The sequence below is a fragment of the Gambusia affinis genome, linkage group LG18 (assembly GCF_019740435.1).
Source record: "Gambusia affinis linkage group LG18, SWU_Gaff_1.0, whole genome shotgun sequence".
Lineage (NCBI taxonomy): Eukaryota > Metazoa > Chordata > Actinopteri > Cyprinodontiformes > Poeciliidae > Gambusia > Gambusia affinis.
Window position 1 is genome coordinate 10,853,469 of NC_057885.1, and position 14,742 is coordinate 10,868,210.

At 39.5% G+C, this 14,742-nt stretch overlaps 3 protein-coding genes across 3 annotated transcripts; 2 read left to right on the plus strand and 1 right to left on the minus strand.

Moving 5' to 3' along the window:
• The first annotated feature begins 269 nt into the window (after positions 1–269).
• Positions 270–3,689, plus strand: LOC122820099 (claudin-15-like). The gene is made up of 5 exons (XM_044097276.1): positions 270–672; positions 897–1,061; positions 1,281–1,362; positions 1,448–1,555; positions 3,100–3,689. The coding sequence occupies exons 1-5, from the start codon at positions 456–458 to the stop codon at positions 3,194–3,196; spliced, it is 669 nt and encodes a 222-aa protein (XP_043953211.1). The 5' UTR covers positions 270–455; the 3' UTR covers positions 3,197–3,689.
• Positions 3,690–4,277: 588 nt separating this feature from the next.
• Positions 4,278–11,646, plus strand: dnajc3b (DnaJ (Hsp40) homolog, subfamily C, member 3b). The gene is made up of 12 exons (XM_044097277.1): positions 4,278–4,754; positions 5,792–5,902; positions 6,088–6,212; positions 6,298–6,372; positions 7,094–7,237; positions 7,414–7,595; positions 7,711–7,830; positions 8,169–8,274; positions 8,374–8,494; positions 9,191–9,323; positions 9,446–9,594; positions 10,359–11,646. Exons 1-12 carry the CDS (start codon positions 4,667–4,669, stop codon positions 10,505–10,507), a joined length of 1,503 nt encoding a protein of 500 aa, XP_043953212.1. The 5' UTR covers positions 4,278–4,666; the 3' UTR covers positions 10,508–11,646.
• Positions 11,647–11,869: 223 nt separating this feature from the next.
• On the minus strand, positions 11,870–14,078 carry naa38 (N-alpha-acetyltransferase 38, NatC auxiliary subunit). Its single transcript, XM_044097278.1, has 3 exons — positions 13,974–14,078; positions 12,881–13,055; positions 11,870–12,289 (listed from the first exon to the last, which is right to left on the minus strand). Exons 1-3 carry the CDS (start codon positions 14,001–14,003, stop codon positions 12,165–12,167), a joined length of 330 nt encoding a protein of 109 aa, XP_043953213.1. The 5' UTR covers positions 14,004–14,078; the 3' UTR covers positions 11,870–12,164.
• Positions 14,079–14,742: the final 664 nt, after the last annotated feature.

Here is a 14,742-nt window from a genome sequence, read left to right on the forward strand (position 1 = left end):
TGAGTAAACATTTTTGAGGCATGCGTAAAAAAGCATTAAGAATGACTGATGACCATTGGACCTTGAAAGTGAGCCGATAAACACCTGTTCAATTTCAGAGGTGTAAAAGAAAAAAAAAAGAAAAGCAGATAGTGTGTGTGTGTGTGTGTGTGTGTGTGTGTGTGTGTGTGCGCGTGTGTGCGTGGGTGTGTAGGGGTGTGTGTGTGTGTGTGTGTGGGGCAGAGGGAGAGAGTAAGATAGAGGGTAGTGGGAGGAGAAACTACCAGTATTATACATATCTGAGGATCCAGACACATTACACAGAGGTTATTGTCAACTCAACGGAGGGTCTCGCTTTTGGAGCGAATTTTTTCCCCAAATTAACCGAAAAGAGAGAAGAAAAAAAAAACTGACTTGGATCTAGGTATTCTATCATTTTCTTTTGATTATCTGAGAGTTGGACTGAAGAAACGGTCATGGATTCAATTGTGGAAGTAGTGGCCGTGATTCTGGGGTTCATCGGATGGGTGATGGTCGGGGTCGCGCTGCCGAATCGTTACTGGAAGGTGTCCACTGTGGATGGGAACGTCATCACCACCTCCACCATCTACGAAAACCTGTGGATGTCCTGCGCCACGGATTCAACCGGGGTCCATAACTGCAGGGAGTTTCCATCACTGCTTGCCTTGAATGGTACGTTTAACAAGAGACTTTATATATAAATATATATTTATTCTACCAACTCAAATGACCAGGGACTTTACCTTGAAGGATCTATAAAAAAGATTTATATGATGAGAAGTGGAGGTTAAATGATAAGAAGATGATCTTGTAGTTGTGAGGAGATTATAAACTTTCCTCCACCGCCACAGACAAGGGCTTTAATTTGCTCTTTTTTTCCTGGTTTATTCCTCCAGGTTATATCCAAGCCTCCCGTGCCCTGATGATTGCATCCATACTGTTGGGCACCTTTGGCCTGGTGGGGTCCCTGGTCGGAATGAAGTGTTCAAAAGCAGGGGGAGAAAACTATGTTCTCAAAGGGAGGATTGCCGGCACCGCCGGGGTTCTATTCCTCCTGCAAGGTAAGAAAACAGATTCAAGAACGTCCATCAGGGAAGCTTGCTGATGATTACGACTTGCTGATGCACAAACATAAAGAAACTTCTCTAAAGGGACAATAAATCATGATGTGGTTTTTACGGCATATTTAAATCATTCCTCCATAAATTTTTCACTGGGTTCCTTAAAGAACCGGGTTAAACGGACTGGCAGCTTTCTAGCATTTTGATTTCTATCAAAAGGTCTTTGCACCATGGTCTCGGTGTCGTGGTACGCCTTCAACATCACCCAGGATTTCTTTGACCCCTTCTATCCGGGAACCAAGTAAGAATCAGCAGTAAAACTGCTTAAAGTGGCACAGCAGAGCTTTAAGTAAGACGTCAGCTGACCGTTTGTCTCGCCGCTTCAGGTATGAAATAGGAGAAGGACTTTACATCGGCTGGTGCTCGGCCGTGCTCGCCATCGTCGGAGGAGTCTGTCTCTCCTGCTCCTGCAAAGTGGGCACAAAGGAAAAATAGTGAGTTCCCATCCATGTTGTGTTGTGTCTGCCGAATGCACGGTTACAGTTTGACAAGGCCACGTTGTTGATTAACTGCAATTAATCAAAGTATTTATTATGCCGCACACTGAGAAGCACGGTTGGTTCGAATGGCTGTGAACTGGCTGAGACATTGTAAATACTGCAAGAGAAAAAACAAAAATGAGATTCAATCAGAGCTACTGACCCTGCAGACTGATTTTGTCTTGAGGTGGAAATACTAGGAAGAGGTCAGGGGTCAGCAACTTGTTCTGTCCAAAAAGCATTTTGTGACATTGATCCTCCTTGACTCTTAAGAAAAAGATAACTAATCTGGCTCTTAAAAAAACTGCAAAATGTTTAAAAAATTTGTTCACTGTTGAAAAAAAAACACTTTTTATACTAAAACAAGGTTAAATAAATCACCCAGATTTCACCTGAGTGACTTTAAAGGACTTGCCAAAAAACATTAGTTCGACCATTAGTGCCATCTGAAATGGAAATTGTACACATATTATTGAATCAGACACATGGACTGATTAATTTAGCATTTAATGTAACCTTGTTATTTAAAAGAAGAGGGCTAATTTCTTTCTAATTTTTGGTAAAGTTTATGAGGTGGAAAAAGAGCCATAAGTAGCTCTAGACTCCTGGTACAGGCGAAAAAAAAAAGATTCAAGCATGCGCTTGGTTTTAAACTGTTTGACTTTAGCGCCATCTAGTGTTGCAATAAAAACAGAGCGACAACGAGCCTATATGCATCGCATAAAATAGTGTTTACAAATACAGCAGCAAAAGAAATCCAAGGAATTTATGTTATTGGTGTAACCTTAGAAGGTTCACTTTATCAGGATATTTATACAAATACATTTAAAAACTGAAATTTTGACATTAACGTATGAAAAATCAACCCTAAGAGGCAAAAACATTGTATTTTACGCTGACAAAGTTTGTTTCCTTTTGAATCCAAATCAGTCAGAACCAATCAGGTTCTGCTATTGCAAAGTAATTAATGAAGTAATAATCAATAAAATAATTAAACAACTTAAGTTTGAAAATTGTATGTGAATGGAGAGAAGAGAAGTTTGACCATCAAACCCCTCACCATGTTTGCAGAAACCCAGACAGCACATCCGGTCAAAACCTTATGCAAAGTATCAGGCACAGTGGTGGAAGAGTGATGACAAGGGACATGATGCAATCTTAGAGTCACTCATGAAATCCTCTGTATACCAAAACATATTTAGAGCTAAATATGGAGCAATCCAAAGTTTGGCATTTTGGATTTCTTTCTGGTAAATTAACAATACATTTGTTTATGTTTGTGTTTGCATTTACCTTTATTTTAAGACCCAGAGAAGAGCAAGACCAAGACTAGTTGTTGTTAGGGTTAGGGTAACATATAATATAAAAACTGAAAGTGAACCTTTTGACATGACTGTCTCTGATATCAAAAGAGAGAACCAGAGCGTAAATGTATTTTTCTTATAGTGCATTACTCTCAACTATCAACTGTGTTTTGTTGTTTGTTTGTTTTTTTGCAGTCCTATGCGTTACAATGACAGAGGAACAGCGTACTCTGGAGCTGCACCAAGCAGAAGTGCTGCAACCAGCACTTATGGAAGAAACGCTTACGTCTGAGCAGGATGGCATTTTTCTGACATCTTCTCCCTTTTTATTCTTGTACATAAATCGTTCAAGTTTTTTTTCCTTAGCTCTTTGCTGTGAACTTGCACCATTTGCTTACTGTTGGCAGTAACTGTAATGTATATAGTCACAATTTCTGATGAATTTCCTGTATAAATCATTACTAAGGCCAATGATATAAACACTGTACAGAGCTGTTTTGCTTCTCTCTCTGCCACAACACAGACTGAGTCATTTTACAATTTCTGTTTGTATTTCATTGATGAAATCAGCATGTGGGCATTTACCAAAACAATAAATTATGCTTTGATCTTCATGAACAAGCAGAGATATTTATGCGGTAAAAATAGAGTTGATTCAGGTTTTATTTGTGTTGTTTTGTACAGTTTTGTAATGTACCGTTAGGAGAGGATGGAGAACAATTGTTTTGTTTCAATTGTATTTTTTTTTACTATCGAAGACAATAAAATATGTGTAAAAGTGAAAACTGGAGTTTGACTTGATGTTTTTGTAATCACAAAATGCTGTGATTCTAATATTTTTTTAAATAAAAATATGTTCCCGTATACTTCCCATCATTGGAATCTGTCCTTACTAACAGATGTACCAATTTCTGCTTTGATTCAAGCTCACCTGACCTCATTCTCAGAGAATTTATGAACAACTAAGAGAATGAAACGAAACACCAAAACCAATGTCCTCCTCGGCAAAATCATAGAGCCACACTGCATTCATTCAGTATTTATGTAAAAAGAGCTCTAACCAAGTATTAGTTAGTACTTCCACACACTTTTTTTGGTAGATGGATATTTCTGTGTTAAAAGTCCTTTGTTGGTTGGGTTTTGAAATACTGAGATAAGTTAACTTTATTTAAACGTATTCAAATGGACCTGTAAAGAAACTGGATTTTGGGAAAGGGTCATTATTTTTCCCATCACTATGGGGCCGACCTTAAGTTTTGTAGGGCGACTGCTCCTCTTTCAGTGGCTTGAGACATACTAGGAGTGCCACCAGTGTTAAAATAGGCTGTCCAATCAGAGCAGCCCACGTCTACAGACGAACCCGGATGGAAGCCATGTGGACCAATCAGAATAATGTGGGCCAGAAAGGGAAAGCGAAGCCGAGAGCAGACTGGAAGGTATCGCTTACAAACTACACAGAGTGTCAGTGGTTTGATTTCACCATCCTCTGGTTAGAAGGAGCTTATTTACTTGCAAGTAAAGTCTTGTGGTTGTCGGTTGGAGCTGCTGTCAAACATCTGTTTCGGCTCAGGAACCTTTCAGTGGCTCTCCTCCGTTCCGCCCGGAGGACTGTGGGGACGGGACCGTAAATACACCTTAGGAGCAGTTCTTCGGTCTGTCAGAACGAGCTCAGTCGTTCTCAATGAACCAGAGGAGCAGCTTGAACCCAAGCTGAGCCGTGAAGTCCGTCTGTTCCGGTGTCCCGGTGTGAGCAGACCCAGACATGGAGTGGTGTTGGCGGACAGGAGGAGCCAGCGGGCTGCTATGCTCCCTGTCTCTTCTCTGTGTCCTCTTGGACATCCAGCTGGACGGTAAGACCGCTTTTAGAGCTACAAATAAGTGGATTACTAATAAAAAACACACTGAGTGATTCAAAGACAGTAGTTTTATGTAGGTTGCAGTCTTATTGGCACATGACAACGTCATGTTTCCAAAGTTTACGTCTCTTCCGCAGAGGAACGTTTCGTCCTGACGCTGGTAGACACCTACCAATGTTCAGTAGCTTTTAAAAATAACTTGCCTCCTGACAGTTATATTTTATTGCATTAGATGAAACTTCAGCGGCTCATATCGTGACAGAGACTCTTTGTCCAGCGGCCGCAAACGCAACATAGCCTTAAAACGAAACCAAACGTCTAAAAAACACAAGGAAATGAAAATGTATAACAAGATTTGGGCTAAACAGAAGCAGAACTTCCAAAAAAAAAAAAAAATTTGTAGGATATGTTTTGTTGCGTAAGCTGATCTAATAATTTATTTCTTTTTTACCTTTTAATTCAAAACCACTGTTTCTGCAGTTCATTATTATTTCTCTTTTGATTCTTTCACTCATTATTTAACAAAAACAACTGTAATTAGTCAGAATCTGTAAAATAAAACACGTTTTAATTTAAATTGAGAAAAAATTTAAATACATTTTTTTTTCATTTAAAATAAATAAAAAAAAATTTAATTAAAAAGGAATAATATGCTTCTATTTAAGTCTGTGTGAAAATAATCAAGTTATTTTTACTGCAAGAATTGATGGGTTGTATAATTTTAGAAATATATGTTTTGTTTCTGTTTTCAAATACAAGCGGTTAGATCAATCGATGTTTTTTAATTAAAATGTGAAAGTACTCTGCATTTTTTTTTCTATCTATTTTGCTAGAAAGTTAAAATTTTCAGTTTCAGTTATTTTCACCTGGAGTTGAAGCCATGTTGGCTCAACAGGTGCCACTTAGTCATCAGAGAAGTGTGAGAACAGGTGAAAATCCTCTAAACAGGCATATTAAGCTAGAACACAAGCCGCCTTCATCTGATTGGCTGTAGTTCCAGGCGGAATTTTAAGCTCCGTTTTGTGTTTCAGGTGTCCTGGGCGCGACTCACGCCGAGATCGAGCACCACTTGGAGATGGGTCGCAAACTTCTGGCGGCCGGTCAGCTCGCTGAAGCCTTGTCCCACTACCACTCAGCCGTGGGTAAGATTATCTTAACGCTTTCCCACATTCATCCCTACTTCTGTTTTGACCTGGTTTTGTAATACCTACTAGGTACAAAATTACCCGTGCAGACTTGTTGCTTTTTTTTGTGGGTTGAATCTAACATGACTTTCTAGTCTCACATTTGAACCTGCTGTAAGTTAGTTCCCATGATGTTTTCCCAGAGGGAGACTCTGAGAACTACCTGACCTACTATAAGAGGGCTGCTGTGTTCCTGGCCATGGGAAGATCCAAGTCCGCTCTGCCCGATCTGACCCGGGCCATCCAGCTGAAGCCTGACTTCCTGCCAGTGAGTCATTGAAGAACCTCAAACGAAGCTTTTTTTAAAATGCCGTTACACTGTTCTTTCTCACACCATCACACTTCTGCTTCAGGCCCGGTTGCAGCGAGGAAACATCCTGCTGAAGCAGGGCAACACTCAGGAGGCCAGGGACGACTTTAGAATGGTGGTATGTTTAATATTTATGCTGCCATTTGGTTCATTTTTAAAAGCAAAAAAAGAAATAATTTATTTAAGCACTTAATTTTACCATTTACTTAATCCGGTGGATGTTTGAGCACTATACCTTTCAGTTTTAGGGTTTTAATGCTTCTGACTAAGAATCTAGAAATAAATGGAACAGTTGTCCACTTTTATTTGGTGCCATGAATTAGCCAAAATGTTTCACCTTTTTTTTTTTTTATATACTTTTCTGTGATTTAAATTGCAATTAATCTGTTGTGGGATTCCGCAAATGACTTGCATTACTTTCAACAATATTCTCACCAGGACTGAAACAATTAACCAGATTAGTCGCGATAAATCGATTATACAAATAATCATAAACTAATTTGGTGATCGATTAATCGCTAACTGGAGTATACAGACTCCACTCAACCATTTGCTGAAACAAGACACTTGGATGAAATTTAAACCGTTTCTTTTTTTTATACCGATTAATGGTCAGAATATTTGATTCGCTAGAATAATCACCTGTTACCTCCCTACTTCTCTCAAATGTTGGCACAATAGGAACTCGCATAGCTAAGCTAATGATATCCAGGTAAAATTTGATATTTTCAGTTAATGTTTGTACTGAAACACATCGTATTAAATAGCACACTGTGGGAAATACTTTTATCAAAGGAAAATGGAATCCCACTGTTCGTTTTTTTGGGGGGTTTTCCCAGCTGCAGGGCTCTGCAGACCACAAAGAAGCCCAGGAGCAGCTGATGAAAGTGAGCGATCTGGAGGACTTCCAGGAAGAAGCCCAAACTGCGTACCACCAGGGCGACTACAGCGGCACCATCAACGCGTTGGAGAGGGTCTTAGAGGTACGTTGGACTGCATCATTTGTCAAACTTTATTGTATGTTGGCGCCAATTCACGGCAGAGGAAGTCCACAAAGTTACAGGCAGCAGCAGTTCCATCAACATGTCAGGATCTGAAGTCCTTCAAGTGTTGGGTTTCTTGTTTTTGTCAAAATTGCTAATGTCCGTTGCCGTCTCAGATCTCTCCCTGGGATCCGGAGTCGAGGGAGCTTCGTGCAGATTGTTACTTGCAAATGGGGGATCCTCAGAAAGCCATCCAGGATCTCACGCCCGCAGCCCGGCTACGCAACGACAACCGCGCAGCCTTCCTGAAGCTCAGCAGGCTGCTGTACAACCTGGGAGAGCATCACGACGCCCTCAAGTGAGCGCCGCGCCGTCTGCGGTGCAATCGGAGCGATTTACTTTATTTGGGCCTCTGATCATTTGTTTGGCCTTCCTGTTCCTTCACTCCCATCTGTCGCTTTGTTTCTCTGCAGCCACATTAGGGAATGCCTGAAGCTCGACCAGGACGACAAGGAGTGTTTCAGCCACTACAAGCAGGTGAAGAAGCTCAGCAAGCAGCTGGATTCTGCAGAGGAGCTGATCCAGGGGGAAAGGTCAGTGCCTTCATGATTCCTTTAAAACATTTATAAAACATTATCAAGCCTTTATGGAATATTTAAAAGCTGAAGACCCACACTTTGTTAGAGATTTTCATCTGAGATTTCATTCCAGGTTTCACGCATTCTTTAAAAGTCTGGAATTTGCTCTTAACTTTTTCCAGAACTGGATATAAGTAAAATTGAGTTTTGGAAAAAAAAAAAAGCGTTTTTCCTACTTCCATTTCCCCGAAGAGGAAAATCTAACTAACGAATAATAATCAATATTATTCAGACAGGTTAAGGAAACAACTAAACTAATATCATCTCACGTTCTCTTTCTTCTCCACAATCAGGTTTCAAGAAGCGATTGAGAAATATGAATCGGCGATGAAGACGGAGCCGAACGTCGAGTTCTACACCAACCTGGCAAAAGAGAGGATCTGCTTCTGTCTTGTTAAGGTGGGAAAGAAAACGCCTCTGCGAGTTTAGGATTATAATAACTTAAGAGACGGCCAGTTTCACCTCGGGTTTTGTCTCAATTTATCGTCGCTGCTGTAGCTCCAGCTAGCGACCGAAGCCATAGACGTCTGCTCAGAGGCCCACCAGAGAGACCCTCGAAATGCCAACATCCTCAAAGACCGAGCCGAGGCCTACATCCTCAACCAGGACTACGAGAAAGGTAAACAAGACGAAGGCACTGCCGCAGTGGGATAATTAATTTGACTTGATCCACCGTTTCATCTAAAAGAAGCCTGAGGAACATCCGGTTCCAGTCACACAGCGGCCATTAGCGTGGATGTTCATGTTCAACAAAAGAACCTCGGTGAATTTCTAGCAAGAATTTGAGTTTCACACAAGCTCAGATATATACATACACCCCACTAATATTTGGAGAAATGTTGCTTTTCCAACTCAACAGTGATGGCAAACGCATTAAAACCAGAATGGACTAAGCAATTTACCATTAGGCATATGGAATGGATGGAAACTCTGAGCTGATTTGGCTTTTGAAATTGACTGAAGTTGACTGAAGTTGACGGTTGTTTCAATACCCACCCAGAAAAAAAAAAAGCATCGGGAAAACACCAAATTAATGACACCCTGATGTAAAGTTGTGACAAACGCGACAACTGGGCAAAATATTTCAATTACTGAACGCCGTTGGGTTGAGATCTGATCACACTACCACGTTGTAAACATAAACACGAATAAAAATAAACACAAATGTCTTCTTTGAGGACTGTAGGATTCAAGCAGGATGATTTCTGCTGATTCTGTTATTGGTGTAAAACTGCAGCTTTATATATTAAACCCGCTTTTTCTTTTTCTTTTTTTTTAACCTCAGATTTATCTTTTTTCTTACTTTTTATTGTAGCTGTTGAAGACTACCAGGAGGCGCGGGAGTTCGACGGCGACAGCAACGCCATCAGAGAGGGTCTCGAACGAGCGCAGAAGCTGCTCAAAGTCTCCCGTAAAAGAGATTACTACAAGATCCTGGGGGTTGGCAGGTGACGCTTCCATCTGGATCCATTCTGCACAGTTTTATCCAGCTCTTTTTTTTTTTTTGGAATCGAAATTGACTGTGCAGCTCTTTTAATAAAAACAAACCATCTGTGCTTCCTGTCCTCAGGAACGCTAACAAGCAGGAGATCATCAAGGCGTACAGGAAGTTGGCACAGCAGTGGCACCCTGACAACTTCCAGTCCGAAGCCGACAAGAAAGAGGCGGAGAAGAAGTTTATCGATATCGCCTCGGCTAAAGAAGTCCTTACCGACCCGGGTCAGGAGCCCATTTTACACACGCATTCCTTGTGTGGGGGTGTGCGTGCCTGTGTGTGTGTGTGTGTAGTAGGAACAGGAAGCAGCTTGCGATAGGGAGGGAAAAACAGAAACAATCGAGCTACTCCGGTTTCCTTTAAATTCTGTACTCAGCTTTGTGAAGCAACATTCATTTTGTTGTTGATTGCACAGCAACAAAATACGAAGGAGGCCGACAACTGAAATCCACAGTGAGGATCTCTCACTGCTGGTTTAATGTCTGCATGAATCCAGCTGTTCTGTGAAGATCCTCTCTATCAAACCTCTGAGGCCTTCAGAGAACAGCTGGATTTATACTGAGGTGAATCAACAGCATCAGGCCCAGTTGAGAAGATGTAGAGATTTTAAAATGATCCTCTTCGTCCACTTTCACTGAACTTCCATCTGTTTTGCAAAGAAAAACAGGCAAACAATTCGTTCTCCATATATGCAAATCTAGTAGATAAAAGAAAACAAGAGTCAACTTGAGGTCGGGCTGGGCAGTACGGCTTAAAAATAAACTCTCAGATTTCCTATTTCTGATTGTAATAGATTTTTTTTTTCTTTTTTTAAGTCTTTCTATTTTATAGCTGAAATTCCAGTTGACAGAAAACATTTAATATGGTAATAATAAGACTTTATTTTCATTTGAGGGGGGTGGGGGGGGATTAAAAGTCTAGTTTATTTTTCTACTTCTAACTCCTTCTTCTCAGGAATCTTCCTAACTTCATTCTGATGTCTTTCCAGAAATGAGGCAGAAGTTCGACGCAGGCGAGGATCCCCTGGACCCGGAGACCCAGCAGGGCGGCGGCGGCGGAGGACAAAGGGGCTGGCCGTTCCACTTTAACCCCTTCGAGTCCGGCGGCAACTTCCACTTCAAGTTCGAGTACAACTAGAGAGCGGGACTCTAGACTCTAGACAGACGTGTCTGTCGGATCTTCCCCTGGATTTGTACATCAGCCTGGACGCTGTTTATCCAGAGACATGAACTGTTTTGTTTTTCAGAAAGGAACCACAAGAGAACTTAACTGTGGTTGAAGACAGTGAAGGCTTTTTTTTTTTTTTAAGAAACTGAAAGGTGCTGGATGAAAGCTGTGGATGTTTCTTCTCCTCTCTCTCTCTCTCTCTTTGAACCATGTGGTGGCGGAGGACGAACGTCAGCGTGCCGCTTCTTATTTTTGCTCGCAGTGTTCTTCGAAGAGATCCCAGCTTTCCGAACTCCAGCCAATGATCTTGACTGCAGAAGCATCTCTACGCCCGAGAATCGAGACGTTTTTCTAGTTTCTGAAATCAACAGCTTTTCGTTGAGCTCTTGGATTAACGGTGAAACACACTGAAATCCTGTGGATCTTCTACCAGTGTGTCTTTGATTTAAACTGAAATTGGTTTCTAAAGGCTATTTAGTGGAAAATTATGTGTGTGTATATATATACAAATATATATATATACAGCAGCAAAAATAATGAATGAAAGCAGAATCTGGTATTCCTCTTTGCCTTTTTTTTTTTTTTTGGAGATTTTACGCTCTTTGTTTGAGGGGAAAATAACACTCCACAGCCTCTCCTCTCCTGAAATGTTACTGTTTTTTTTAAAAGCCTTTCATAGAGAATGCATCTTCAGTGACTGAGAGCCTCATTTATAAATAACAACTGTTCAGCTGAAAGCTTGAATTTCAGTATCTTAACCAGGATATTTGGATAATATTTATCTAAAACATACAACTAAATTGTTGCAGGATTTGTTTGTATTTAAGGCTCTGTTGTTGCGGCCACGACAGACGTACTTAAGTTAGTTTTGCCTTTTTTTTTTTCTTAATTTTGCACAAACTTAAGTTATTTTCTTACCGACATCTTGAAGACAGAGTGACTGTAACTGCTTATTTTGGGAACCAAAATGTGACGGCGCTCTTTGTATTTAATGATAGGAAGGAACTTTTTTTTATTTTTACGGTTTCTGGTTGTGGCATAACTTTTTCTTCCTGCTGCCAAATTGACTCGGTGGACATGCTGACATGTATTAAAGGATGAAAACCATCCGGACGGGACTCATTATTCCTCCTGCTTTTGGGTAGAGTTTAGATGTTTGGCAAATGAATTTTGCTCAGCCAGTGATTCACAGATAAACCCAATTTTAGAGAAATGTTCAGATTGTACAGTAAAAGTTTTGAGTATTAAATGTAATTTTTATTTTTTTTATTTTGTCATTTTCTGCAGAGCTTGCATTTCACAAACTGCAGCATTTAGGATCAAAGCAAAAGATCTAATAGATCAATTTATTTTAAAAACACTAACATACATAAACTTGAATCCATATATTTGCACGAAACATGTCAAATGCATTCACCCGGCTTGCTGCCAACGGGTTTCGTTCATTCTCAGGGGAAATGGATGAATCCAGAGCGCTGGCACAGAGGTTCCGTTTCAGCCGCAAAGACAGTTAAAACTCCTCCAACAGTTCGATCTTTTCTTTTCCAGACACAGGCCTCGACAGGAAACAGTCACATGAATGTCGAGTAAAAAAAAAAAAAAAAAGAAAGAAATGGACAGCTCTTCGTCAGTGGTTGGCTCCAAACCCATCTACGTCCTCCAGGCTGTCGGCCTCCACCTCGATGGATACCACGTGGTGACCGGGGATCATGGCCAGGCCCAGGACTCTGGGTTCACCCTGGGAGAAAGTGTCTAAGACGGGCAGGAAACGCATTTAAAACCAGGACTCTGATCCATCAAAGCAGGAAAAACGGCAACGATCAGGTGTGTGGTTTACCAAGCTTGACTGAGACATAACTGGATTGGTTCTAAACATTAATTGTTAAGGTAAACTTGATCAAATTCTACCAAAAACAATGAGAAATGACGGAAATTCCATTTCATACTAAAATTCTACTGTTTTCAGTGAAGTTAATCTTTAACTTATGCAGTTTGCTTTGGGATTTTGAGATTTTTCTGCTTCAAACCTAAACTTCTAGATCTGGAGGCCCGTTTTACATAAATAGTAGCTCTTAGTGTAAATGACTCTGTTAAATACTTTTTAAAAGAAGTCTTTTTGGTGGGAGAACACGACTGAATTCTGCACAGCATAGAAGACAAAATAACTGAAGGCTGAATATGCCAAAAAAAAAAAAAAACAAACAGCTGCCTTATTAATATTTTACGTCTTCATTTCCTATTTCTACATTTTCAAGTGAACTCATTAATATGAGATGAGGAAATATGATGTTGAAAATGAAAAACATTAGTTAAATTTTCAACATATACACAAAGTGTCCCTACCTGAGGATTTGAGGAACTCCTGAGCCGAGCCCAGGATCACATTGCAGTCCCGATCCGTGCAGAGGAAGAGACCCACCAGTGTCCGTCCGTCTGTCATGCGGATCCTCATGTTCTTGTTAAGGAGCCCCTCAAGTTTCTGTCTGGCCTGGGAAGAGGAGGACACTTCGGGCTGCTCCTGGATAAGAGGAGACAAAGGAAGAACTGATTCTGTGTGAAATCATTTGAATCCATACAGACCTTCATTTCCCCCTACTGTGATTAAGACAGAACAAATAATATGTGTCTCATAATTATGACATATCTTGTAACAAGAAATCCAAAAATAAACGATTCTATTCCATTATTATAAGATACTATCCTACAATGACAGCGTCTCACGATCGTAAAACATGTAGTAGTATCTCAAAGAAGAGCTAGTATTGTGCATTTTCCACTTTAATAATTGTGGGAGACAACCTTGCACCATTGACAAAGCGTCTCATAAAAACAACTCTGTATCTCACAACAAAGTAGTAAATTAGAAACATGATAGTATGTCATAATTATGCATTAGAGTCATTTATTTTTTGCCGTATTCATAACTACTAGGAAATGATTCATCGAATAATTCAGGCATAACTTCATAAAACTGACGTACCTCATGAGTTTTTAGTGACTTTGCTACCTGCTATGAAGACGTACATAATAGTTTATTCTAAGTATGGCTTATATGTCTCACTTATGGTGTACAAAATGTACTTCTTCCATTACAGTTTCAGAAAAGGGCATTAAACTAATTTAATAATTAACTAAAACAAATCAGATCTCTTCAGTGTTTACATTCAGCAGGAACAGTTCACAATCAGAAATAATTTACAGGAATCATTTTGACACTTGGTATATTTTGCTGCTGGACAATTTCAATAAGTCTAAATATGAAAAAATATAACTGAGAACACGTAAGCTAACCTGTTAGCCACAAGCTAACGTTTAACCTCACCTCAAGTCCTTATAAAGCTACATTTATTTAATATAAAAGCTTCTCTCATTTGTCATACTAGCATCAAATAAAAAAACTGTTGAATATTAAAGAAAATATTACAGCCATACATACATGTGCCGAAGGACCATTTTCCTCAATCATTGTGTCCGATTTTCCTTATGCTGTTGCTTAGGGAGCAATTCTGGGGGCGGACAAGCGGAACCGGAAATCATAGCAGCGTTTAGCATTTTTTTTTAAAAAGGGTTTTTCAGATTAAAGTTTACAGGTACTGTTTCTATGACCGTATGGCAGGCTATAAAACCTTCAAAAACAAACACACAAAAAAATCAATATTTATCAGTTCCACAGTTTTCCAGACTCTAAATATGCAAACATCTGAGCTCATCGTCACACCTGGCTGTTTGACAGGAAATAAAGCTTTGTCAGGAGAGCGGCCAGCTGAAACAACAACATGGATTTTCTTTAGGATTTACTCACAGGGAAGTCAAACAAAATCACCACTGTCATTCAGACAGGAAAAACAAGAGGGCTCAAAAGAGGAAGTCATTCACTGTCGTTTCTTAATAATAATTGTATACATACATAATTCAAAAAGGTCGATACTGAAGTTCAATTCTTGTTTTAATTAAAAATAGATTTGGTTAGTATTTAGTCTATATATATATATATATATATATATATATATATATATATATATATATATATATATATATATATATATATATATATATATATATATATATATATATATATATATATATATATATGATTTTTAATGTACTTATAAATCAGGGCTATTAATTTATTAAAGCAAATCTCTTAGATTTCTTTACAAAAATAAAACGGTATGATAAATATTCCTGTCCCAGAGTTTCCTGTA

What these genes read in the sequence shown, in the direction of transcription:
- LOC122820099 (XM_044097276.1), top strand. Translation starts at nt 456, where the DNA reads ATGGATTCAATTGTGGAAGTAGTGGCCGTGATTCTGGGGTTCATCGGA. An exon ending in ATCACTGCTTGCCTTGAATG is followed by an intron (nt 673 to 896) that starts GTACGTTTAACA and finishes TTATTCCTCCAG; the next exon opens with GTTATATCCAAGCCTCCCGT. An exon ending in CCCTTCTATCCGGGAACCAA is followed by an intron (nt 1,363 to 1,447) that starts GTAAGAATCAGC and finishes TCGCCGCTTCAG; the next exon opens with GTATGAAATAGGAGAAGGAC.
- dnajc3b (XM_044097277.1), top strand. Translation starts at nt 4,667, where the DNA reads ATGGAGTGGTGTTGGCGGACAGGAGGAGCCAGCGGGCTGCTATGCTCC. An exon ending in CCACTACCACTCAGCCGTGG is followed by an intron (nt 5,903 to 6,087) that starts GTAAGATTATCT and finishes ATGTTTTCCCAG; the next exon opens with AGGGAGACTCTGAGAACTAC. An exon ending in CAACCAGGACTACGAGAAAG is followed by an intron (nt 8,495 to 9,190) that starts GTAAACAAGACG and finishes TTTTTATTGTAG; the next exon opens with CTGTTGAAGACTACCAGGAG.
- naa38 (XM_044097278.1), bottom strand. Translation starts at nt 14,003, where the DNA reads ATGATTGAGGAAAATGGTCCTTCGGCACAT. An exon ending in AAAATGGTCCTTCGGCACAT is followed by an intron (nt 13,056 to 13,973) that starts GTATGTATGGCT and finishes CCTCTTATCCAG; the next exon opens with GAGCAGCCCGAAGTGTCCTC. An exon ending in GGAGTTCCTCAAATCCTCAG is followed by an intron (nt 12,290 to 12,880) that starts GTAGGGACACTT and finishes TGCCCGTCTTAG; the next exon opens with ACACTTTCTCCCAGGGTGAA.